This window comes from Artibeus jamaicensis, unplaced genomic scaffold (genome assembly GCF_021234435.1).
Source record: "Artibeus jamaicensis isolate MK-2021 breed Jamaican fruit bat unplaced genomic scaffold, CSHL_Jam_final contig_477, whole genome shotgun sequence".
In the NCBI taxonomy this organism is placed as follows: Eukaryota; Metazoa; Chordata; class Mammalia; order Chiroptera; family Phyllostomidae; genus Artibeus; species Artibeus jamaicensis.
Genome location: NW_026521854.1, coordinates 7,655,801 through 7,679,216, shown reverse-complemented (window position 1 = coordinate 7,679,216; position 23,416 = coordinate 7,655,801). Strand labels below are relative to the sequence as shown.

General features: G+C 56.8%; 2 protein-coding genes across 3 annotated transcripts; one reads left to right on the top strand and one right to left on the bottom strand.

Annotated features, from left to right (window-relative positions):
* The first annotated feature begins 741 nt into the window (after positions 1-741).
* Positions 742-11,191, top strand: DDA1 (DET1 and DDB1 associated 1). The gene is made up of 5 exons (XM_037141976.2): positions 742-857; positions 8,047-8,127; positions 8,344-8,395; positions 9,457-9,518; positions 10,511-11,191. The coding sequence occupies exons 1-5, from the start codon at positions 855-857 to the stop codon at positions 10,619-10,621; spliced, it is 309 nt and encodes a 102-aa protein (XP_036997871.1). The 5' UTR covers positions 742-854; the 3' UTR covers positions 10,622-11,191.
* A 2,051-nt stretch (positions 11,192-13,242) lies between these two features.
* ANO8 (anoctamin 8) lies at positions 13,243-22,734 on the bottom strand. Of its 2 annotated transcripts, none has more exons than XM_037141974.2 (18): positions 22,370-22,734; positions 21,515-21,625; positions 21,271-21,403; positions 20,964-21,102; positions 20,769-20,865; positions 19,997-20,113; positions 19,783-19,910; positions 19,525-19,686; positions 19,066-19,218; positions 18,825-18,951; positions 18,662-18,717; positions 18,507-18,581; positions 16,902-17,705; positions 16,490-16,681; positions 16,235-16,366; positions 16,038-16,148; positions 14,522-15,224; positions 13,243-13,704 (listed from the first exon to the last, which is right to left on the bottom strand). In XM_037141974.2, exons 1-18 carry the CDS (start codon positions 22,473-22,475, stop codon positions 13,367-13,369), a joined length of 3,684 nt encoding a protein of 1,227 aa, XP_036997869.2. In that variant the 5' UTR covers positions 22,476-22,734; the 3' UTR covers positions 13,243-13,366. The 2 variants fall into 2 exon arrangements, 1 of the variants encoding a protein (XP_036997869.2); XR_005082037.2 differs by having other exon boundaries at positions 13,617-13,704; positions 13,866-15,224.
* Positions 22,735-23,416: the final 682 nt, after the last annotated feature.

The window sequence follows — 23,416 nt, the reverse complement described above, 5'->3', positions numbered from 1 at the left end:
TCCTCCTACTGGATCTTTGTCCTCACCAGGCTGTCACTCGAGGATTGGGGAGTAGGGGCTTGATTGGCAAGGCAATGAGAACACAGCGGAGACTGGGCTATGGGAGCCTAGAGAAGGCTCCTGACTTGGCTCTGGGAAAAATGCATTCAGAAAAATTCTCGGAGGAGATCGCAAGGTTTAGGAGGCCCAAAGGAAGAAGGGATTGCACAGGGGTCAGGATAAAAAGTGGACGAGGGGGACTGGTGGGGCCCAAATTTTGGAGCCGAGGAAGTGGCACTGCATCTTTGGGGGACTAGGGAACCACAGGAGGTATTTGAACAAGAGAGTCTGATATGTCAGTTTAAAGACTTTGAAAGAATTAGTGCGGGAGCTGTTTAGGTAAGGAGGAACCTAAGGTTGGTTCGGTGGACCCCCGTCTTCTGGGACAGCAGTGGGAACCCGAATAGCTATCATATAAAAAAGCATAACAAACATCAGCCGAACGCCTGGAGATGCGGACTACAAATCCCAAGAAACTTCCACGGCGCGGCCTCCGCCCACTTCCGGATTTTACTGCCCTATCTTTAACAAGTCCCGGGCGGGGTTTTGCTCTGTCAACCGAACTTGACCACGAAGAAGGAGGCGTGGCAACCAATGGGAACGTGACTTAGGGTAAATGGCCAGTGGGAGCACGCAGAGACCGCATACTTTAGGGCGGGGCTAAAGGACGGACCAATGACGGAAGGGCAAAGGCGCCATCAGGGTAGGCTGTGCCGTGGCTGGAAGTTCCAGTGCGGCGGCTGCTAAGAACGGGGCTGTGGGGGTGGCGGTGGTGGCTGAGGCGGTAGCTGAGGCGGCGACGGAGGAAGCAGAAGATGGTAAGAGCGGCCGTCAGGCCCGAGCTCCCCATTCGCGCGACAAAATGGCGCCGCGGTCCGCCCACCTCCAGTAATCCCCGAATCCCCCCACTTCCCTGCCCCGCGCCACGGGCCCGGCCCCGCCCATCTCCCTGACCTATGACCTTCGACCCCTGGGCCCTGCTGTAAGCATCCTAGTGACCCCGCCCTCTTTCCTCCGACCCCTGACCCCACCTAGGTGTGTAGGCCCTCACACTTCATTCATTTCCGGGTCGTGGCCCCTCTGGAAATCGCCTACGATGAGGGTGGGGGTTTCCTGAGACCCTCAACTCTGGCCTCGTTCTCCGTGCGCCGGGCCAGGCCTCCTGTTAGGGAGGGCTTGTGAGGCCGGTCTGGGCGTCTGGGCGGGGGAGGGGGGCTTGACTTCGTGACATGCGTTCTTTGTCGCCAAAGGAAGTGCGACATCGCAGACTGTCTGGATTCCCCAGAGCCTTAACCCCACCCCACTATTTAGGTCACCGACCTGCCCTTTAGAGGGAGCAACTTCATCTTTTTCATATCCAGACTTCGTAGGGTTGTGACAACTTAGGGAACTGACGTCGTAAAGGGTTTAAGACAGTGAAGCTAAACAAATAAGCTGGGTGACACCGAGCCTATGACATCCTCTCCCCTGTCTCCTAATCTTGAAGTGGGGATAATGCCACTTGCTAGTTGGGAATTAAAAATCCCCTTTGGGCCACTCACTCATCCTAGGTTTTGGGTGTGGTGATTCTTTGGGGTTCAGTTCCCCAGCCTGTAAAGTGGAATGGTGACCCAGCCTCAGAGTTGGGCTGAAGCCCCGCCCCTCCCACCTGCCACTATTTGGAGGACTGTCGGGGTGACGGAAACTTGTCTGGACAAGTTAAAACCCCAGGGTATCAACCCACAGATCATAGTCCTTGGGATGAGTGAAAGAAGACTGCTAGTCAGGAAGGAGATGGAAAAGTGGGTTCCTAGAATGAGGGTACCCCAGCTTGGGTGCTATTCTGGATTCGTCACTACAAGCTCCCTGCCCACACCCGGTCTGTAAGAGGGCTCTGTTGGCACTGCCTCCAGGACACGACTTCAGTCTTTCCACGGCTCCCCACCCCTGCCCAGGCTCCGCCATCTCCTGCCTGGAGGCCTGCACCAGGCTTCTCCCTGGTCTCCTTGCCTCCATCTGCCCCACTAGCAGTTTGTAATTTGCCTGAAACCAGATTATAGCACTTTGTAACTTATAAAATGCTCCAGAAACTTCCTATTGTAACCCAGATGAAGTCCCAACACCCAAGGCCCCTGCCCACCTCTATGACCTCAGCTCCAGTCTCTGTACTCCTCCCTCCCAGAGCTCCAGCCACACTGGCTTTGTTTTCACGTCTTCACCCTTCAGGTCCCTGCCACCCCCGTGCCGTTTCACATGGTGCTCTTGTTTGGAATGCTTTTCCTTTGAGCAGCACCTCCTCAAAGGGCCCCTTGGTGACTTCAGCCTCAGTGTCTCTCTTCTCTTAGCACACCACTTCACCTTGCATGGGTTGGGTCACTGTGGGCTGTCCAGAGGGGGACTGACACATGGATGTTCAGTGTTTCCTGAGGCAGTGGACAGCGTCTGGGCTCCGCTGTGGCTAGGATTTGTCTGGCTGAGGTGAGGACTTCTCTCTGTGTATGAGAACTTGTTTCCCTGCTTACCTGTCTGGAAGGGAGTACAGGCAGAATCCTGTCTTTATACATTTATTCAGCACAAATGCAATGATGTTAACAGCTTTATTCCAGAGAGCTCTGTGCGAAGCTCCTTCCCTGTGTCTTACTGAGACTCAGCACAAGCCTTGCAAGGAGCCCTGTTGTGACCCCTGCCTAGTGCACTGGAGAATACGCAGGGCTGGGAGGTCATGAAGCCAGGGAGGAGCCCAGCCCAGATTGAGTGCAGGTCTGAGGCTCCTGACCCTTTCGACACTCTGCTGCTTGCCCCATGTGAGCCCTGTTAGGGTGAAGTCAGCCCTTCCTTGCCCTCTGCCCATACGGAGGCGCCAGTCCAGCAAGGGAGATGAGCATGTAAACAGATGGCTTCCTTAGGGTATGAGTGCAGCTCTGGCAGAGGCCCCTGAGGTATGTGGAGAAGGAAGGGGCAGGGGACTGTTGTTGAGCTGGGCAGAGAGGTTGGCAGGTGTCTCCCACATGGAGAAAAGAGGAACATTCCTGGAGGGTGGCCCAGCATGGGCTAAAGGTATCTGTGGCAGGAGGCAAGTGAGAACCAAGCTCAGCCAGAGCTGTGAAGGGCTTTGAGCCAAGTCAAGGACCCCGTCCTCATGCTTCAGGTCTCAGCTCTTGTAACATTGCTGCTCTGCAACCTTCCCTGACCCCTCCTCCCCTCCTCCGTAAACCGGCAGACCTTCTCACTGTCTTCGGCCTGACACAGCATCTCAGGGTACCCTTCCTCAGGCCCATTTTACATTCATTGTGCAGTCCTTTGATCCATCCCTCTGTGCCCTGCATGGGGTGCTCCTGGGGTCAAGAGCAGGTCTGCTGTGCCCTTCCAATGCCCTGGTGCCTGGCTTGGGTCTGCCACATAGAAGGGTTCCCAGAAAGCCTGGCTGGCTGAATGAAGCTGGCCCTATAGTCTTGGATTGAGCTGGAACAGGGGTTCTGGGTCAGGAGAGGCAGGGGTGAGTGGCTTTGAGCTGGCTTTGGGACAGTAGGTCACCCAAATGAGAGAGCCACCTCCTGAGTGGGAGCAAGGTGCTTGTCCTACTGATTTCCCCACTGGGTTTCCCCCCAGAAGTGAGGACACCTGCTCTTGCCTGCCCCGGAGGGTGGTGGCAGATCACCTGAACATTGGCTTCCCCAACAATGTAGCACCTAGGTTCAGGCATGGAGATGGATCCCTGCGCCCTAAGGGATGGTTAACGTGGCCTCTGGGGCCTCTGAGCCCTTGGATTTCAGAAAGGGAAACTGAGCCCCGGAATGTCACATAACAGGAGCTTGGCCTCAGGGCGAACCTGGATTCAAATCGTCTTCCTCATTTTCTTGTTGGGGTTGGATCCTCTCAGATGAGTGTCATGACCTTCCTGCCTCAGTTTCCTTATCCTTATGACAGAGTGATTCCAGACCAGAAAGCCCCTGGTCTAGAGTGGGCCATGTGGGAAACCCCTCCTTGGCTGTCCCATTCCAGGCAAGATGAGAGTGTTGCACTGGCGCAGTACTGAGAAGTCACTCCCTGCCCACGGCTCCTGGCCTTTATGCCTCCCCTTCACCCCCATGCTTTTAGGCCTGAATTTCCTGAGGTAGACACAGCTCCCACTGGCCTTTATTTGTCCATCTTGTGGCTGAGACTCATCCCTCTTCCCTTCTCCCCACCAGAGTCAGGGTCCTTCTGCTTCAGAGCCCTCCCCTTGCTTGCCCAACGTCAACTAAGCTGACCCTAGAATGTCAGGGATAAAGGACTTTTCAAGAATCAGGCTGTGAAAGAATCCTCTTGCTGGCTCCCCAGCACTTTGTGGGCCTGAAACCTTTGGGGCTGCCCCAGGCAGAAGGTGGCAGAGAGGAGCATCCCGCTCCCTCTCAGACTCTGGCATTTACCCCCTTCACGGGGCAGCCTTGGGGTGCGGGAACCCCAGGATCAGCCCCTAAGCTGATCCTGGTCCACTCGGTGCTTTATGAAAAGTTCAGCTAGCCCTAAAAACCTGACGCTGTAACATTGAAGTTGGATTTCTGGGTTTTCATGGAGCTTGGGAGCCAGTCAACCCTGGGCACCCAGTTCTTGTCTCAGCCACCCTGCCCCCTTCACTCAGGTCATCACTCCCATTTATTACCACAGTGGCACATGGGGTTTTTTATGGTGGACAAGGCATTCTCCATCTGGATACCTGTTAACGGTGGAAAAACGGAGACAAGACCGGGATAAAAAAATAAATTTTATTTATTTTTTTAAATAAAATAATTTTATTTCTTTTATAGCCACACCATAGGCTGGATTGGCTCAGTGGATTGAGTGCCAGCCTGAAAACCAAAGGCTGGCCTCATGCTTCGGGTCTCAGCTCTTGTATCATTGCTGCTCTGCAACCTTCCCTGACCCCTCCTCCCCTCCTCCGCAAACCGGCAGACCTTCTCACTGTCTTCGGCCTGACACAGCATCTCAGGGTACCCTTTCCTCGGGCCCATTTTACATTCGCTGTGCAGTCCTTGGATCCATCCCTCTGTGCCCTGCACATTGCTGATTTGATTCCCAGTCAGGGCACATGCCTGGGTTGCAGGCCAGGTCTCCAGTTGGGAGTGCATGAGAGGCAACCACACAATGATGTTTCTCTCCCTTTCTTTCTCTCTCCCTTCCCCTCTAAAAATAAAGAAAGAAAATCTTTTTTTTAATTTGAAGTATATTTTACTGATTATTATAGTTGTCCCAGTTTTCCCTTTGTGCCCCCGTCTGCCCAGTGCCCCTCTTCCCTCCACCAGTCCTTCCTGCCTTAGTTCATGGCCATGGGTTGTGCATAGAAGTTCTTTGGCTTTTCCATTTCATACACTATTCTTAACATCCCCCTGTCTATTTTGTGCTTACCATTTATGCTTTTAATCCCTGCATCTTTTCCTCCATTCTCCCCTGTCCCCCTCCCTGCTGATAACCTTCTATGTGATCTCCATACTTATGATTCTGTTCGTTTTGTTTTGTTTTTTGCTTACTTTATTTATTTTTTAAGATTCAGTTGTTGATAGTTGTGAATTTGTTGCCTTTTTAAAAGATTTTAATTATTTATCTTTAGACAGAAGGAAAGGGAGGGAGAAAGGCAACCACCAATGTGTGGTTGCCTCTCACATGCTCCCTAATGGGGACCTAGTCACACACAACCCAGGCATGTGCCCTGACTGGGAATCAAACCCACACCCTCTGGTTCATAGCGGGGCACTCAATTCACTGAGCCACACCAGCCAGGCAATTTGTTGCATTTTTAATGTTCATAGTTTTGATCTTTTTCTTATGTAAGTCCCTTTAACATTTCCTATATAGTAAGGGCTTGGCAATGATGAACTCCTTTAGCTTTACCTTGTCTGCACTTTATCTGTCCTTCCATTCTAAATGATAGCTTTGCTGGATAGGGTGATCTAGGTTGTTAGGTCCTTGCCTTTGAGGACTTTGAATACTTCTTGCCAGTCCCATCTAGGCTGCAAAGTTTCTTTTGAGAAATCAGCTGATAGTCTAATGGGAACTCTTTTGCAGGTAAGTCTCTGCTTTTCTCTTGCTGCTTTAGGATTCTCTTTTTTATCTTTAACCTTTGGCATTTTGATTAAGATGTGTCTTGGTGTGTTCCTCTTTGGGTCCAACTTGTTTGGGATTCTTTGTGCTTCCTGGACTTGTGTGTCTATTCCTTTGCCAAATTAGGGAAGTTTCTTTCATTATTTTTTTAAATTTTTATTTATCTTTTTAGAAGGGAAGGGAAGGAGAGAAATATTAGTGTATGGTTGCTTCTGGTGCATCACCTGCTGGGAACTGGCCTGCAGCCCCGGCGTGTGCCCTGACAGGGAATTGAACCGCGATCTTTTGGTTCGCAGGCCCGTGCTCAATCCACTGAGCTACACCAGCCAGGGCCTTTCATTATCTTTTCAAATAAGTTTTCAATTTCTTCCTCTTCTCCTTCTGGCATCCCTATGATTTAGTTGTTGGCACAATTGGGAATGTACCAGAAACACCTGATACTTTTTTTTTTTTTATAAATCTTGTTTCTTCATTCTGTTCTGGTTGAATGTTTATCTCTTCCTTTTGTTCCAAACCATTGATGTGAGTCCCAGCTTCCTTCCCTTCTCTGCTGGTTCCCTGTAGATTTTTCTTTATGTCACTTACTGTAGTCTTCATTTCTTCCTTTATGTTGTTGCCACACTCAATGATTTCTTTGAGCATTCTGATCACCAGTGTTTTGGACTCTGCATCTGATAGCTGGCTATGTCTCCATTTCATTTAGTTCTTTTTCTGGGGTTTTGTTTTGTTCTTTCATTTGGATCTTAATTGCCCCCTCAATTTGGCAGCCTCCCTGTGTTTGTTTTTGTGTATTAGGTAGACCTGCTTTCATTCCCTGTCTTAGTAGCTTGGCCTGTTGAGAAGGCACCTGTAAATTGTGTGGGGCGGAGTCTTAGGTAATCACCAGGGTGGGGCAGCCTTCTTTACTCCATTGTGACTCTCTGTGGGGGGAGGGCTTGCAGAGGGGACTGTGCCACTGCCTGACTTCTGGACATTCGCCTGGCACTCGCTGTTTCTAGTCACTTCACCCACTTCCTATATGTGACTGGTGCCCTTCTAGCAGAGCTGTTGCCCTGGGGTTGAATCCCAGAGTGGGTGGGTTTATGTAGGTTTTAAGACTGGGGGTCCTTTAAGCAGAGTTTCCTGAAAATATGGCAGTTTCTTCTGCTACCCCAATACCCACTGGTTTTTATAGCCAGAAGGGATTTATCTTACCGGTGCTGGAAGCCTGGGCTGTGTGGTCTGGTCTGGGGCTGAGATCTCTGATTCCAAAGGTATCCCCCTCACCAATTTTTATCTGCCACAGGTGAATGTGGAACTGCCCATGTCTCTTCTGCCACCACCACCCCTCCGCGCCACACGGTGCCTCTCTGCCTGTCTCCATGTCTCAGCCCCTCCTACCCATCCTCCTACCCAAGGATGAATGTGGCTTATTTAAATCCTTGGTTATCAGACTTCTATACAGTTTGATTTTCTGACAGTTCTGGGTGTTATTTGTTTTGAGGTTTATGTGTAATTCTTCCTGTGGTTGCACAAGGAGATGAAGAGTGTCTACCTCTACCTCCATCTTGACCAGAAGTGTAAGACCAGGAGTTTAGTATTTAACAAACACAGAGGACAGATCTGCAGTTGGACAGACCTGGTCTATCTCCCCACCCCCACTGCTTACTTGTGGTGTGACTTAAAAAAAAAGGACCTGTACTCTCTCAGCCTCAGTTTCTCCACCTCTTGCCAGGTTACAGGGCTGTTGTGAGGACCTGAGGTAGAACATGCACTTCCCTTGGGCTTGGTTACGTTTCTCTGGTCATACAGTGTACACATCAGGTGGCCAGCTGAAGCATGCATCCCCAGAAACTTACAACACAATACAAAGAAGGAAACGAAGTCACCTGGAAGCCTGACCTCCCACTGCAGGTGCTCCAGGGCTGGTCCTTGCAGGGTTTCTCACTTACCATATTCCCTGTCTTTTAGGCAGATTTTTTGAAAGGACTGCCCGTCTACAACAAAAGCAATTTTAGTCGATTTCATGCTGACTCTGTGTGTAAAGCTTCGGTGAGTACAGGATCAGGGAGCTGTGTGTTGGGGGGGCGTGATATGCACTTCCCCATCATCATCTTGCTGGGAGCAGAGGCCCATCTTTAAGCCCATCTCCACCTAAGATCTTTATGCATCTTCTGATCTGCACTGGAGGGCGGGTTTCAAATCAAGGGGTAAAGGGACCCTCCTCACCCCATACTTCTAACCCACCTCTTCCGGACCCTCCCACAGAATCGACGCCCCTCAGTCTACCTGCCCACGCGGGAGTACCCATCCGAACAGAGTAAGTGGCCCGTCACTGTCTTGTGCAGGCTGCTGAGGGGAAAGGTTGGAGGGTAGTATAGGAGGTGACTCGTGGGACGCTGGTCAGTCCTGGCCCTTGGGAGCAGCAGGAAGCATGGCTTTCTGCACGACTGTCATCTCCACATGCTGACATCCACATCCAGCCCCTTGGGGGCCCCAACTGGCCCTCATCTATCACTCACTGACCCTCTCTCCATCACCTGACAGATGTCCCCTGTCAGCTCCACGACACAGACCCCAAAACATTACTGTGGGGCAGAGACCCAGCCCAACCCGGGTGGACAGCATGGGCGGGGGTATCCAGATGGAGGGGCCTGCAGGGAAAGGCCTGGAGCCTGCAGAGCAGGAAGTGGTTTATCATGGCCATCATGTTTTTTCTTTTTAAGGATTTTATTTTATTTTTAGAGAGAGGGGAAAGGGAGGGAGAAAGAGGGAGAGAAACATCAGTATGTGATTGCCTCATACATGCCCCTATTGGGGACCTGGCCCACAACCCAGGCATGTGCCCTGACTGGGAATTGAATTGGAGACCTTTTAATTCTCAGGCCGGCACTCAGTCCACCAAGCCACACCAGCCAGGGCCACGTGTTCTATTTTAACCATGGAAGAGCATGCGCAGGGACCCTGATGATTGGCTTCTGTGGTCCCGGGTGCAGTTGTGTAGATCTGCGCTTCTGGTTGGCCTGGGGAAACACATGCATGAGCCTGCAGGCAGGAGCTCCTCCTGGGACCCAGTGTGGAAACCTGAATGCAGTAGTGGACTCCACCTTTCTGAGAAGCAGGGACCCCAGAGCAGCTGGCTTGAGCCCCTGGTAGTGGCTGTGGGCTCAGGAGGGAAAACGCTTGGGTTCCTGAAAACTTCAGGTCGGGCTACAGACCTGAGTCCCAGAGAAGCCATTCAGGGCAGAGACAGCTCTGGAGGCCAAGGAGGGATAAGCACCATCCTGGGAAGGGCAGTGCTGGCCAGGATGGAGTCTGGACCATCTGCAGCCGTCTGCCTGCAGCCTTTTCCTACAACTGCTTTTCCCCTTTCTTCCTTAGTCATTGTGACAGAAAAAACGAACATCCTTTTGCGCTACCTACACCAGCAATGGGACAAAAAGGTGAGGCTCAAGGGATTTGGGTGGTGAGGGTCGGGGAACATGGTACCCAGCACAGGGGCTCTGAGTGGGGGAGGGACATGGGTCTGGGAGACCAGGGGTTCAAGTGAAGTCTTGAGGGCTGATTAGGAGTTTGATAGGCAGTCCAGGAGAGGGAAGAGTGTTCCAGAAGAGGAAATGGCAGTGCAGAGGCCACAGAGCTCTGATGCTCGGATGGGCAGGGGCTTGGCCAGCAGTACCAAGGCTCAAGCACCTCCAAACCCCAGTTCCTGTGGCTTGCAGTCCTGGCGGCAGCTGGGTGCTGGTGTGATTATCTGGAGTCTTTCTTCAGTGGCAAAACATGCACACGGTCAAAATCCAGGTGGTACCTGCGTGTGTGGCTGCTGAGGAAAGTCATCTTCCCCACCCTCCCCCGAAGAGGCTGCCTTTTTAACACGCAGGGTGTTTTTCTCTTTATTGAAGATCTCCACATACTGCTTCATAACAAGATCAGTTTGTTTTTTCACCTAACACTGAACATCTGACAGCAGCCTGCTCTGGGTGGGATGGAAGAGGGACCCCATTGTGAAGTGACTACTTAGAAAACTTGAGCTCCTGGCCCACACTGGCCCCTTCTCAGCCCCACAGGCCTTGATTCCCGCCAGTAGGGGAGGTTTCTCCAAAACCAGGGCCACCTTCTCCTGCAGCAATGCATGGGCTTCCCCAGGGCTCACGAGGGCCCTTTTTCCTTCAGCAGGGCGCATCACTCCTTGGGACATTTTGGGCCATGTATGGGTCCTTGTGAGCCACAGTGACTCTGCAGTGCTCATTACAGGCCCACAACCCCTGAGGACTGTGGCTTTAGTGGGGCAGGTCCAGTGGTGTGAGGGGCCGCTCAGCAGGGGCCTTGGGTTTACTTCGCTGCTCTAGACCCAGCTCTGTGACCCCCTGCAGCAGGATTTGGGGAGGTTACCCAAGTGAAGTCTCAATGGCCCTCTTCTTCCTTTGTCCCCCAGAACGCTGCCAAGAAGAGAGACCAGGAGCAAGTGGACCTTGAGGGTGAGAGCTCAGCTCCCCCCCGCAAAGTCGCACGGACCGACAGCCCAGACATGCACGAGGACACTTAAGACTCACACCCCCCGATAGGTGCCTCCTGTCTTGTCTGCTCCTCACCCGCCTGCCGTGTGTAAGCACCCTGCCCGCCCGCCCGCCCGCCCACACCCTGCCATGCACACCACTTCCAACCTCATAGGAGCCAATGTATTTATTTTCCTTGAGTCTTTATTTATGCTGTAAAATGTACCGAGCGATGGTTAAAGGGGACGTCAGACCCAGTAGTGTGATGTTGGTAGATGCTTCTTAAAAAACAACATTGTTACTCACTGTCCAACCCCACCCCAGACCCCCTCCTCCTGCTCCCCAGTCCTCTGGAAAACAAGAGTCTGTCTGAGTGTCTAGAGATGAGCCCTGCTGCAGCTGGGTGACTGGGGTGGGGCCCTTCTCCCCACTTCCGTCCTCTGGTCTGGCCTTAAAGACTCGGCCTTGACTCTGTTTCCACCGGGACCTATTCCATGCCCGGACCCTTCTCTGAGAGCTCGCCACAGGGAGAAGTCAGCCCTTCTGGATCTTTCTCTTAAGTCATTTTATCATGGACTAGTGCGTGCTCCGTGTCCACCCCAATAAAAGGATCTTTCCTACTTGCTCTCGCGTCTTTGCTCCACGTGCCTCGGCCCCAGAGGACCAAGCCACTGAGAATTGTCTCATCATCACCAAGAGGAGCCAAGAGGGGCCTCCGTGAGCTGGGTCCCTGGGACCAGCTGAACTCTCCTGCAGGCCTGCTGCAGCCGTCTTGCTCAGAGCTATGCCCTGCCTGGACTCACCCTTCTGCTTCACCTGTCAAGTGTCCCTGATGATCAGGACACCCCCCAGAGACCATCCATACCACCAAGGACAGAGTAGTGGTGGACCTCACACCCAGGACATTGACAAGCAGGGTAGCACGCCACCAGCCACTGTGGAGACAGCCCCTGGTTCCAGCAGAAGACACGTGGAGTGCAGCGGAGCGAAGGGGGCTTTCAGGCTCCAGGCAGAAGGTTTGAGGCCCTGAGCACTGGGCCCAGGGCTGGGGATTGAGGCCCTGGGGTGGGTTTCACCCACCAGCCCTGGACGAGGACTGCAGTATTGGGGGTGGTGAGGGGTTGGGTCATAGAGCTGGAGGGGGTGCCTGCTCCATGTTTTCCTCATGGAGGGTCCTTCCTGAGACAGACTGCTTGGGTCTGGGCTGCCTAGTACCACCCTGGGTGGCAGATTCCAGGGCAGACCACCCAGTTGTGTTGTGAAGCCAAGGGGCTATGCTTCCCAGCTCTAGGCAGTGTCCATACCATGGGTTCTGTGTTGGGTCCCTGTGGTCACAAGGCCAGGGCTCAGGAAGTGCAAGCTTGCCGGTGGTTATGCAGACGTGGCCAAGGCCCTGGAGGCTCTTTGACCCACTAGGAATCCCATTCCCAAAGGCCAGGCCGACCCTGGGCCGGCACATGGCATTGCTGATTGTTACTGTCTGAGAAGCTGGTGGGGCATCAGCTTCAAAGCCACTGGGCAGAGCAGGAGCAGGTGGCACCTGCACCCGTGCCTCCCTGGCCCTGGCTCCCCTTCACATCGTGCCAGTGCCGTTTGTGGCGGGGGCCCATGGCCATGCCCCACCCAGACATTTCTGTGGTCGCTCCGGCGTAGGCCCCTCAGCTGGCCTCTGCCCACTCCTGCCTTTAGGGCCCCCGTTACTCTGCCCCCCCAGACACCGAACTCTGCCTTCCCACACCTCTGTGCCTTTGCACAGGCTGCCCTCCTGCCTCTAGCGAACCCGTTTCTCTTCCAGGGCCCTTCACAGTTCCCCTTCTTCACATTGGCTCCCCGAGCCCTGGGGTGGGGCCCGTTCAGGCTCTAAGACGTTGGGTGTGGATGAAGTGTGGAGAGAGGGCCCATCTGCCCCTGATCACACGGGGAAACCCCAGCTGCTCAGGTTGGAGAGCCGTCCCACAGTGGGGCGTCCCAGCCACCCCTACTCCACCGTGTCCAGGAATCTCTGAAATGTAACATCCCCTCAACATTTCAACTTGGGCGCAAGGTGCCTTCTGACTTTCATCCCCCAAGTTCTCCCCACTGCCCTTGGCTCCTCAGATGGCAGTTTGGGTGATGGGTGCACCAGGAAGCACAGCTGAGAGGGTCAGTGTCACCTGTCACCCTGCAGGGCTGCAGCTAACTCAGGGCTTAGGCGTGGCACCCAAACTCCTGAGTTCTTTCAGTACTTTGAGATTTCTTCCTTTGTTTAGGAAGCTAAAGACACAGCAGGCTTGAGGTTCAGTAGCTCCCACAGGGGCCTTGGGCCTGGAGTCGGCCCCCAAATCTGGGCTGTTCCCAAGGTGGTACAGTCTGGAGTTTCCTGTGTGGCCTCCAGACCCAGTTCTTAGGAGGAGGCACCAAGGCTGCAAGGAGGACACCCACCGCAGGCTCACCAGGCCCCAAGAGCCACTGTCAACCTCAAGTTGCCGGGCCCCCGAACCCTGTTTCCATTACTGTCCTCTGGCACTGTTTGAAATATTCTTTTTATTGCATTTCTGCCGTTTTACAAAAATATGACAAAATAAATTAAAAACAAATAAATAACTGCCTGTTCTGTGTGTCTTCTGTTGTTTTTTGGGGGAGGTTCATACCCCCCATCCTAGCCAAAAGGAAAACGGCAGATGGGGCTGGGCCCTCACCCCAGGAAGGGGGAGACCAATAATGGGGGCCTGGGACCCAAAGCATGTCTTCTGGGTGGTGGCCGCCGTCGGTGACTGCTACTGCGTAAGAACAAGAAGGCAGGGCACATGGCAGAGCTAGTGCCAGCCACTGGGCCAGCACACAGCCTGGGGGCTGGGGCTGGGAGAGGCCTCGGGGAACTCAGAGGATGGCGGCAGAGGCAGAGGCGCAAGGCTGTAGAAGCTGGCGTCCCCTGGCAGGGGCTGGGGGGCAGGCAGGGGCCCAGCCAGGGCACAGGGTGGGCACTCTGTGTTGGTGGCAGGGGCCTGGCGGGGGGTAGTGCCTTCACCCCCACAGCCCCAAGGCCCATCCCACTGCCAGCAGCTGGCGGGCGGTGTCGGGGGCCCGGGCAGCGGCGTTGGTGTTGACGGTGCGGGGCTCCGGCTGCCGCGGGTGCAGAGGGCCAGCGCTGTCCCTGCGGAGGTGAGAGGGGCCGTTCCGGAGGATGCCGCCCTGCCACCAGACCCGACTGGGGACCCTGCCTGCACTCCCTCCCCAGCTTCTAGGCACATCAGGGCCTTATTGCTTCTGATCAGTTTTGGGGTACACCCCGCCCCCCTGCCTGCAGCACTGTACCTTTCCCCCTCTGGGGAGAGGCCAGTCTGAAAAACTCCCTTGACTTCAGACCTAAGTCCCTGGTCCTGCAACTTCCACCTCTTGAGCTCCCGGGTAATGGGCTGCCGGACCCCTGGCTGGGGGTGGTACAAGTTAGGTGGGAGAGGCCAGGGGTGAGGCCTGTGGGTGCAGCCTGTGGCCAAGCTGGCCAAGCTCCCTGATTGGGTAGTCCCAGCCCCCCTTCCAGAAGTCTTCGTCAAACACGGCTTCAGTTTGGGAACTTGCATAGAGGGTTGCGGGGGGGTCCAGTCCCCCCAGAGTAAGCTGGGTATGGAGTCTCATGGGGTAAGGAGGCTGGGCCGGGTGGTGAAGGGGCCTCCCTCACTTCTGGCCTGGAGCTTGGTGGGCCAGGTGCCCTGGGAGGGCAACGGGATGGGGGACTTTGGCATCCCTCCCTGGGGTGAGGAGGGTCAGGCACAGGGCTCCAGGTACACGAGGGTCCCAGAGAGACTGAGCAGGCTTTGAGAGGTTTCAGGTAATACGGATCCAGGTCCCCAGTCAGTATCAGTGACCAAGCCTCCTCTATCCCCTTTCAGCCCCTCCCCACAGACCTGGCTAGCTGGCCATATACCCATATCCCAGCCCAGAGTCCCCACCCCCGAGTTAAAGCTTGTGACCTGAGCCTTCCTCTTCAGGCCGGAGGGTGTCTGGCTCCTCAGCCGCAGCCTCGTCCACCTGCCCACTGCGCTGGGCCCGGCCGCCGCTGCTGCCACTGCCACCGCCACTGCCACTGCCACCGCCAGGGGTCCCGTCCAGCCGGATCTGCCCGCCCGCCCCATTGGCCCCGGCCTCAGCCCGGGCCCCGCCACCAAAGGGGAAGAGCTTGCCGGCGTGGAAGGCCTTGGGTGGTGAGTGGCTGCGCTCAGGATCCCGACGGGTCTCGGGTGACTTTAGGAACTTGAAGCTGAGGAAGGCTGGCAGGCGGGTATCACTGCCTGTGGGCGACTGGGCAGGGGTTGGCCTCGTGGTGGGGCTGGGCCCCGTGCCTGCCATCGAGGAGGATGTGGCCCCTGATGACAAAAACTTGCCCTGCAGCGGGATGATCTGCTTCAGCTTCATGACGTTGTTGGGAGCCAGCAGGGACCCTGGGCGCTTGGGTCGCTCTGAACCATGGCTGCCCACCCCACTGCCCTTGGCCTTGGCTGAGGCCTTCTCAGGGGCAGCAGGGTCCAGCCCTGCACCCTCAGCCCGGGCTTCCTCCCGGCCGCTGGCGTCACGCTCTCGCCGGGCGTGGTGCTCTGCGTGGCGCTGGCGCTCCTCCTCCTCCCGCCGCCGCCGCTGCTGCTGCTGGTAGTGGTGCTGGGCCTGGCGCTCGTGTCTCTGCGGGCGGAGCAGGCCGTTAGGGGGACTGGGAAGAGAGGGTGTTTGAACATCCTGAGAAGCAGGGAAGATCCAAACACTTATTGGGGGCTCACTCCATCTCTCGACCCACCATGGGGCTCTGTGGAGGTGAGGAGAGATCTAAACACTTACTGGGCACCAAACACATCCCTAGACTCACACCAATACTTTCTGAAAATTGACAGAAGAACATGTACTGGCCACTAACTGTCTCAAGCCATGTGCCAGGCACCATTTTACGAACTGGGGGAGTATGAACAGATAGTGGGCCTCAGTGGTCCTCTGCTTTCTGGAAAAGCGGCAAGTGACAGAGCCATGGCCTGGCACAGACCAGAGTCCACACTGGCCAGTCCAGTTGCCGCATGCGGCTCTGTCAATGCCAATGCAATTGCATGTGGCCCCCGCTGTATGGGGCCACATGAGCAGCACAGACACAGGACACCACCATCACCATGGCGAGCACCGGGGACTGGTGCCAGAGAGCTCACAGACCCCCTTTGAAGCCTTCTGAGGGACGCAGCAGAGGGTGGGCTTCTGGTCAGGGACGTCAGCTATGTCCCTGACCCTGAATGGGATGCCGCTGGACAAGCTGGTGGTGACGCAATGTTCAGAGTGCCAGCCTGGTGCCGGGTGCGCCCATGATTCCAGAAGGGACCAGATCTTTTTGGAGCACCAAACATTATACCACGCTTTGCACACCTGCCCTCCTGCTAAGGCCATGGCTGCAAGCCAGACGAAGAGACGGCCCACTGAGCGGAGCCGGTAAACAGAGCCCAGCCCCATCCCGTGTACCTTGAAGGCCTCCCGGCGCTGGTACTCAAGCTTGGCCATCTCCTCAGCCACCCACCCTGGGATGTCAGGGATGGCCACATGGATGAGGTACTTGAGAAGCAGAGCGAAGTGCTGAGGTGACAAAGGGGGAGGTTGGAAGCTGAAGGCTCGGGGAAGCCCACCACCACCCAGCTCCCTTGCCTGGCCACCAGCCCCACCTCAAGCACCACCACGGACACGATGGCCGCCTCTGGGCTGAGCCAGGGGAAGAGGCGCTGTAGCTGTCCACACTGGCCGATGAGATAGCAGTTGACGACAATTGCCAGGACACCCATGGCCTCCATCACCTTCTGCAGCGGGGGGACATGGTGGAACTCAGTCGGTGTCAGCCCTCCTCTGTAGGCCTTGCTTTCCTTCCTGGTACACCCCGTCTCCCTGTGCACCTCAGTTTGGAGCCCCTGGCCCTCCCACACCTGCCACTGGCCGATGCTCTCGACCCGCTGTCCAAAGGGCCGCTGCAGCCCGGTGCACAGCTTGAGGGCATCACTGCGGATCTCAATGAGATTGTTGACCAGGGCGCACAGTGCAGCCAGGGGGAAGGCAGACGAGAAGAGCACGACGTAGCCAAACTGCACGAACATCTCCTGGTAGTCCTGGAATGTGTCCTGCGGGCGGGCACCTGCTTAGACCAGGACACCTCCTCCCTTAGACCACCTTTCTCCGCCAAGCCCACCTCCCACAGGCAATCCCGGGTGGACTCCAAGCCTCCCCTTCGGCAGGCTCCTCACTACACCAAAGGGCCCCGTTATTTTCCAGCACCTCCACCACCACAGCGAGCACCCGCCCTTCTCGGACCCTGCCTCCACCCTCAGGTGCCTGCCTTACCTCGTACTTCTTCATGCAGCTCTCGAGCTCAGCCTGGGTGAGCTGGGGCGAGTGCTCCTCCTCGGGTGGGTCGATCCAAGAGGACCGGTTCTGCCGCTGCCTCCGGGCCAAGTCACCTGAGCCGGTCTCTGGCTCTGGGCCCCCATCTGGCCCCTGGTCACGGCCCTCGCCCCCAGCCCGGCGGAGCACGACAGCTGGGGGCTCCTGCTCAGGGCTACCAGGAGCCCCCTCTGCCTCATCATCCTCCTCAACTAGTGTGAACACGCCTGGCTCCAGCCCCTTCTCCACCATTGTGGGGCTCCCCTCCTCCAGGAGGGCCTCTGGGCTTGGGCCAGGCCGATGTCTCCCAACTGCCCGCTCAGCAAAGCTGACCTTCTTTAGACGGAGCCCGCAGTCCAGGAGGCTGCCCTCCTCACCCTCTTCCTCGTCCTCCTCCTCCTCGTCTTCCTCCTCATCATCTTCCTCCTCTTCCTTATCCCCTCTCAACCCATTCCCCACCTCCCCACCTTCCCCCGTGGGTTGCTGTTCCACTGTGGCCTCTTCCTCTTCCTCAGGTGCCCCGCAGCCCCCGCTGAGACACCTGCGGCCCCCTCCGCCCCCACTGCCACCACCCTCTTCAGCCTGGGGTTCAAGATGGTAGGGTGCAGGACGCCGAAGGCTGAGCAGGCCGAGCAGGGCCCGGGCCAGCTCCCAGGCAGCCCGAAGGCTGAGCTCGCCTCGGCCCAGCCGCCGGTACAGGTGCGGCTGCAGGACCTCACGCACATTCTGGAGAAACTGGCGAGTGATCAGCAGAGTGGCCAGCATCTAGGGGCAGGAAGAGGGACAAGAGGGGCCACATGGGGAATAGGCAGGACCTTGGGAACCAGGACAGGCTAGTGGGATGGGGCCCCCGCCCTCCCAGAGCACATTTCTAGACACACTCTCTGAACCCAGTTCCTAATTCCACCCTTATGAATGACCCTGGACACAGAGTCCCCAGCCTTTGCAGCTTCCAGCATTGTTCACCTGCCACCAGCCACAGCCCAACCAGCCACAGCACTCCGAGCCAACCTTGCTGGAGGTTCGAGGCCACCCTGCTTACAGCGCCACCTGGGAGCTCAGCCAGTGCCCGGGGCCTTCGGGGGCCCCTGCCATCTGCTCCCCACCAGTGGAGCCCCATCCCCTCATAGCATGCACCCTTAGCTTGTCATGAGACCCCCAACACAGCCACACTGCCCACCCCAGCGAGGCCCCTTGGGCTCGCCATCTGCCCATACTTTGGCCCGGGCCAGGCACAGGAGGCCCCGGAGGGAGAGAAGGAGCAGGTGGAACCGCAGGGCCACGAGCGGGGCCAGCACCGCCCGCAGCTGCCGCTCGAGGCTCTGGGACAGGGACAGGACGAGCAGGAGCTGCGAAGGGACCGAGGACAGGTGGACAGACAGATGGGGATGACAGACAGAGAGAGGACATGTGGATGGACGAACGGACAGAGAGGAGAAAAGGATGGAGGAGGGGGGAGGGGCTGGAAAGCCTGTGGACCCCTTGGGCCAGGCCCGGTCCCCTCACCCCCCATCCCCACTGGCCACCATGGGAAGGTGGGGGCACTGCCTTGGGCCATGGCCTCACCTCTTTTAGGCGCTCCATGTCCTTGAGGTAGAAACCAATGTAGAAGAGGCTCAGGTAGGAATTGACAAACTGGAACTGTGGGAAGCAGGCGGGTGGTCACCCTGCCACCCCGTCTTCAGGAGTCCTGCTGCGCCCACCTGCTGGCTGCTACTCACCAGAACCACCTTGATGATGAGGTGCTTCTCATAGGCACTCTCCAGCCGGTAATTCTCTGGGGGCCGAGCAGGCAAGTGAGGGGGGCAGCCTGGATTTCCTGCGGGCATTAGGGACCTCCCCCCCAGGGGCTGGGCAGCAGGGACCTCCTTTCAAAGGGCATACCCATGTCGTTGAGCCAAATGGCGAGCTTCTTGTAGCCCTCAGCGCTTATGCTAACCAGCAGGGCCAGCACAACCTTGGGCAGGAACCGAGCAAGGCGAGGCAGCCCCTTCACACTCAGCACCAGCTCCTGCACAGGCAGGAGGTTCGCAGGTCACCCTGGCTGCTGGGCTCAGCTCGGGCTGGACCTGGGCAGGTGGTCACCAGGTCCGGGCGGGGGCCAGGGCTGGGGACCAGAGATCACCTGCAGCTGGAAGCAGCCGAGCATGAGCAGGAACACGCAGGCCAGGCAGGTGAGACACAGGGGAACACTCACAAAGAGCTGGAAGAGCAGCCGCTTCCAGGGTGGATAGTAGAACTCCTCGGCCCGTGTCACGGGGCTGATGCGTCGCACACCCTGGTGGAGGGCAGGGGCTAGGCCCAGCTTGAGGCAGAGGGGCTACCCGTGGGCCCCCCCCATTCATCTTCTGAAGTCAATTTCCCCATGACTTTTCTTCCCCAGTGCCGCCCCCACCTGGTACACCCTTCCCCGTCTCTCAATTCCAATTGCCCACCCTCCGCCTCTGAGCAGGCAGGGCCTCCACACTTGGCACGGCCTTTTTGATGCTACAGCTGAGTTTCACGCCTCTCGTCTGCTCCTCCAGTGCTCCCTGCCTCCCATCCCCATTCTTGGAGTCCTTGGACTCGGCCGCCTCTGACTAACCCTGAACTGGGGCCGTGGCTCCTCCATGGCTTCCCCCGGAGAGTCCAGCGTCCCCCACTTGTAGGCCAGCTCTGCCCCCCTCCGCTTCCACTCCTCCAAGAACAGCGTTGACCAGACCACATTGAACAGGGCGAAGACCACACAGGACACATCCTGGCTTGTCTGGGGGTGGCAGAGGAAAGGTTCAGCTGTTGTACAGGCCAGCCCGGGGGGAGAGTGAGTAAGGTGCCCCGGCCCACCCTGGCCCACGTCCGGCACCTGATCGGTCTCTGTGAACGTATACAGGACAGAGCCGAAGACGGCTGGGTACACCATCGCTGACGTGTAGAAGCCCAACCAGGCAAAGTACATGGCAATCTTCACACCAAAATAGTCACAGATCTCGTCTGCAGGGGTGGGTGGTGGGAAGGGTTTCTCAGTCAACCCTGCCCTCCTCCTGGGACCCCGGCACACCCCCTGGCCCAGGCCACACCTAGAGGCTGGTTTTCACACACAGCCTGTACCCATGACTTCATGAGGCGGTTCAGAATGCGCTGCTCGTGGATTGGAAACACTTGCTGGATGATCCCACGGGCTGCCAGCTCAGGGACTGTTGGGGGAGAAGAATGAGTGACCCTGGCCCCTCTGCCTCTTCCTGGCCTGGCCATATCTCCTTGGCTGAAACCCAAGCCACAGCTTTTTGCCTGCTTTTAAACCTGCAGAGGCTCTTCTCGGGAGGAGTTCTGGGTGGGTGGAATACCCAGTGCTTCAGAATTTGGGAGGTGTAGGCACAGACACAGGTGGGAAAGGGTGCAGGAAACCTAGAAGGGCAGGGTCCCAGTGGGCAACCGTGTTCTTAAATAAAGCCACTGGCCTCGGTTCACTGCTCTGAATATCTGAGGAATGGTGCAAAGTTGGCATCAGAAGTTGAACTTGCAGCGGCTGGTTTCCAGGAGGGGAAACTGAGGCCCAGGGCCGCACCACACAAAATACACCAGAATGCTGTCCATGGTCCTGCCCTTTCCTTATCCGAGACTCAGAAAAAGTTCTTGCGGAACTGCCTCTTGGGGTTAGATAAGCGCACCCTTTGCTAAGGCCAACTCCCCTTGCCTCCAGCTCTTTGATTTAATTTGACTCGAGGCTCCACCCAATTCTTCACTATCTCAATTGTTGTATCTAGGCCCCGCCCTCCTGCCCTGATAGGCTTTCCTCTATGAAACCCACCCAACTCCCCACACAGGCAGGGTTGGCCCCGCCTCACTCACTGATTGGCTGGTCCTCCAAGAAACGCACGTTATGCAGCGCCTCACCCTGTTTGGCACGCAGGTTCTGAAGCCAGAAGCGGATGATGCTCTGGCGCTCCTGCAGGAAACAGGGCGTGAGCACAGCGAGTAACGCCTGCAGACTAGGGAGGGGCTAGGCATGTGCGGGGATGTGTGCTGGGGGCAGGGACTGAGCACCTGGGAGGTGAAGAAGTGTAGCTCACTCTCCACATTCTCGTAGATAAAGTCCTCCTCGCAGGAGAAGCTGCGGGTACCCCCGCCAAACTCGGCCTTCACTGCTTTACGCAGACCCAGTTCGTCAGCCCCTCGGAGTAGGCTGCGGGAGGGCAGGGAAGGTGGATTATGGGAAAGCCCTGGCTCTCCATCTAGAGCTAGGGACGGTGCACCTGCTGGTCATCTGAGTCAAACACAGAGTGTAGCTGGTGCTTGGAGGAACGGGGAGCTGGGTGGCAGGGTCAGAATGAGGCCAGGAAAAGGGACTCACCTCTCATACGTGGCGGTGACGAAGAAGGCGTAGGCACGCGTGTGGCGATGGTGGCGGACTTGCACTATGAGTTCAGGAATCCCCACACGGATGTGGTTCAGCAGCCACAGCAGTGTGTGGTCATCCGTCGTATCTGCCAAGGGGCGCAGGGACTGATGGCTCTCGCCAGGATGGGTCCGAGGCCTCTTACAGACTCCCACTCAGGGGAGCCCCGTCTGGGCACTGGGCAGGTGGGCACAGGTACCTGGGAAGGTCATCAGCACATCGCAGTTCTCCGTGGGCACAGTCTTCATCCACGCCTTGTGGGACACCAGGTATCGACCTGCTTGCAGGAGCCGCTTCCCAAAAAGCTTATCTGGGGGCAGGCCGGCCAGGCCCGGGTCAGGCCACTACAGGACCGGAAGCCTGGCTTCCAGCCCCTGCCCCAGCTGACACATTCGCCAGGGCTCCTGGGCACTCAGCCTGGCTTTCAAGGCCCTTGGAGCTCTGGCCTTGGCTCATTTCCTGGCCTTCAAGTCCTTGAACCAGCAGGCCCCCCTCCAGGAATGCCATTCCCCCAGACCCTGCCTTACAAATCTTATTCTTGAGGCCCAGCTCCGCCTCCAAAACCTCAATCGATAGGGCATTCCATTCGCAGCCCTGCGTGCTTCACCATGTTATGTCAGCGAGTTTTCACAGCTGGGTGTGGTTCTTACCCCCATTTCACAGGTGGGGAAACCGAGGTCCAAAGTATTGAAGTCACACGGCCAAGGTCAAACAGCAGAGCTGAGATTCGACCCCAGAACTGTATGATTCTATACTCTTTGGGGAGAGGAACTCTCAAGCGCATCCCTGCCCAGCAGAGATCGGGTAGCTCAAGGCGTGACGGGGCTCGGTCTCGAGTCTGGAGGGGCGTGTCCGTGTCTCCTCGCTGGGACCCCCTCCCGCTGCAACGTTCTGGCCGCGCCCGTCTGACTGCAGCTGCAGTGCCAGGAGGAGACAGGCTCCTCGACTGGGGCTGCAGCTCGGAGACAGATGACCCCAATTCCCCTCCCCGTGCAGCTGCCACGCACACCCCAGTCACCTGCAACCCTGACTGATCCAGCCGCCGCACACCTACCCAGAACTCCGGACGCCGGGGCTGCAGGCTCGCCCTCTGGTGGGGGCCTCTTGCCGCGCTCGCCCTCTAGGGACGTGCCCCCAGAGCCGGAGGTAGCTTCGGCCATGACGAGGTCAGGGTAGGGCAAATTAGGGGCTTCGGGCGGCTGGGGCGCCGGGGAGCCACGGGCACATGGGGCCGGTGCGGCCGTGGAGCGCGCCAGAGGAGGAAACAAAGGCCGCGCCCGCCCGCGCCAGCCGCCGTCCCCTTGTGCCTAAGCGTTGCTTCTAGTCCCCGCCCGTGCCGAACCTTGAGTCTCTGGCTTCGGCCCTGCGCTCGTAGCTCTTGGGTTCTCGACTCCGCCCTAGTTGTTTTCTGGGTTTCTTTCTCGCCCTCCCACTTCACTCTCTGGTGCTCGTTCCCGCCCGCACTGAAGGTGTACAGCCTTCCTTGTCCCCGCCCGCTCCAGATTCTGGGTCTCGTCTCCGCCTGCTCCGGATTCTCCACTTGCGTTTCCCCATCTGAAAAGGCTTCTTTGGAATCTGAGATGGGCGTGATTTGACTGCAACAAGACGTTGAGCGAGGGAGGCCTGGTCTGGGGAGATTCCGGGTAACAATAACTTCAACTGCCACAGCAGGAATGTGAGTAATTACAGCAGGTCCTGTCTCAGAGCCTTAGCCCATGCCCTAGGACCCTGCCCAAACACCCTTCACAGTCTCCCTGCATCCTAACACCCATCAGGATATAACCTCAGAGAGCACCGGAGAGAGTTGCCCGTTTAGCATATAGAAATACAGTCCTCCCAGTTAGATGTGTTAACCTAAAAAATCAGGCCTTTCAAAGTGAGAAGGAAAGAGCATTTATTTGAGGTCAATGAGAACAGCTATTTGGGATAAAATGATTAGGGCAGAAGCAGCCCAGATCGTGTTCTGAAGAGGAGACGAAGGCAACAGGGGAGCCGTGATGGCAGCGGCAGGAAGGCATTTCTGTTGGCGCAGATGACATAACAGTGATGCCAACTCTAAACCACGTTTTAAAATTGCAGACTACTAGTCGTAATATCCTTC

Coding starts and splice junctions, on each gene's coding strand:
- DDA1 (XM_037141976.2), top strand. Junction 8,128..8,343: donor ACTCTGTGTGTAAAGCTTCG/GTGAGTACAGGA, acceptor ACCCTCCCACAG/AATCGACGCCCCTCAGTCTA. Junction 9,519..10,510: donor ACCAGCAATGGGACAAAAAG/GTGAGGCTCAAG, acceptor TTTGTCCCCCAG/AACGCTGCCAAGAAGAGAGA.
- ANO8 (XM_037141974.2), bottom strand. CDS start 22,475: ATGGCCGAAGCTACCTCCGGCTCTGGGGGCACGTCCCTAGAGGGCGAG. Junction 18,952..19,065: donor TCGGCTGCTTCCAGCTGCAG/GTGATCTCTGGT, acceptor CTGCCTGTGCAG/GAGCTGGTGCTGAGTGTGAA. Junction 16,367..16,489: donor AGAGCATCGGCCAGTGGCAG/GTGTGGGAGGGC, acceptor CCCCCGCTGCAG/AAGGTGATGGAGGCCATGGG.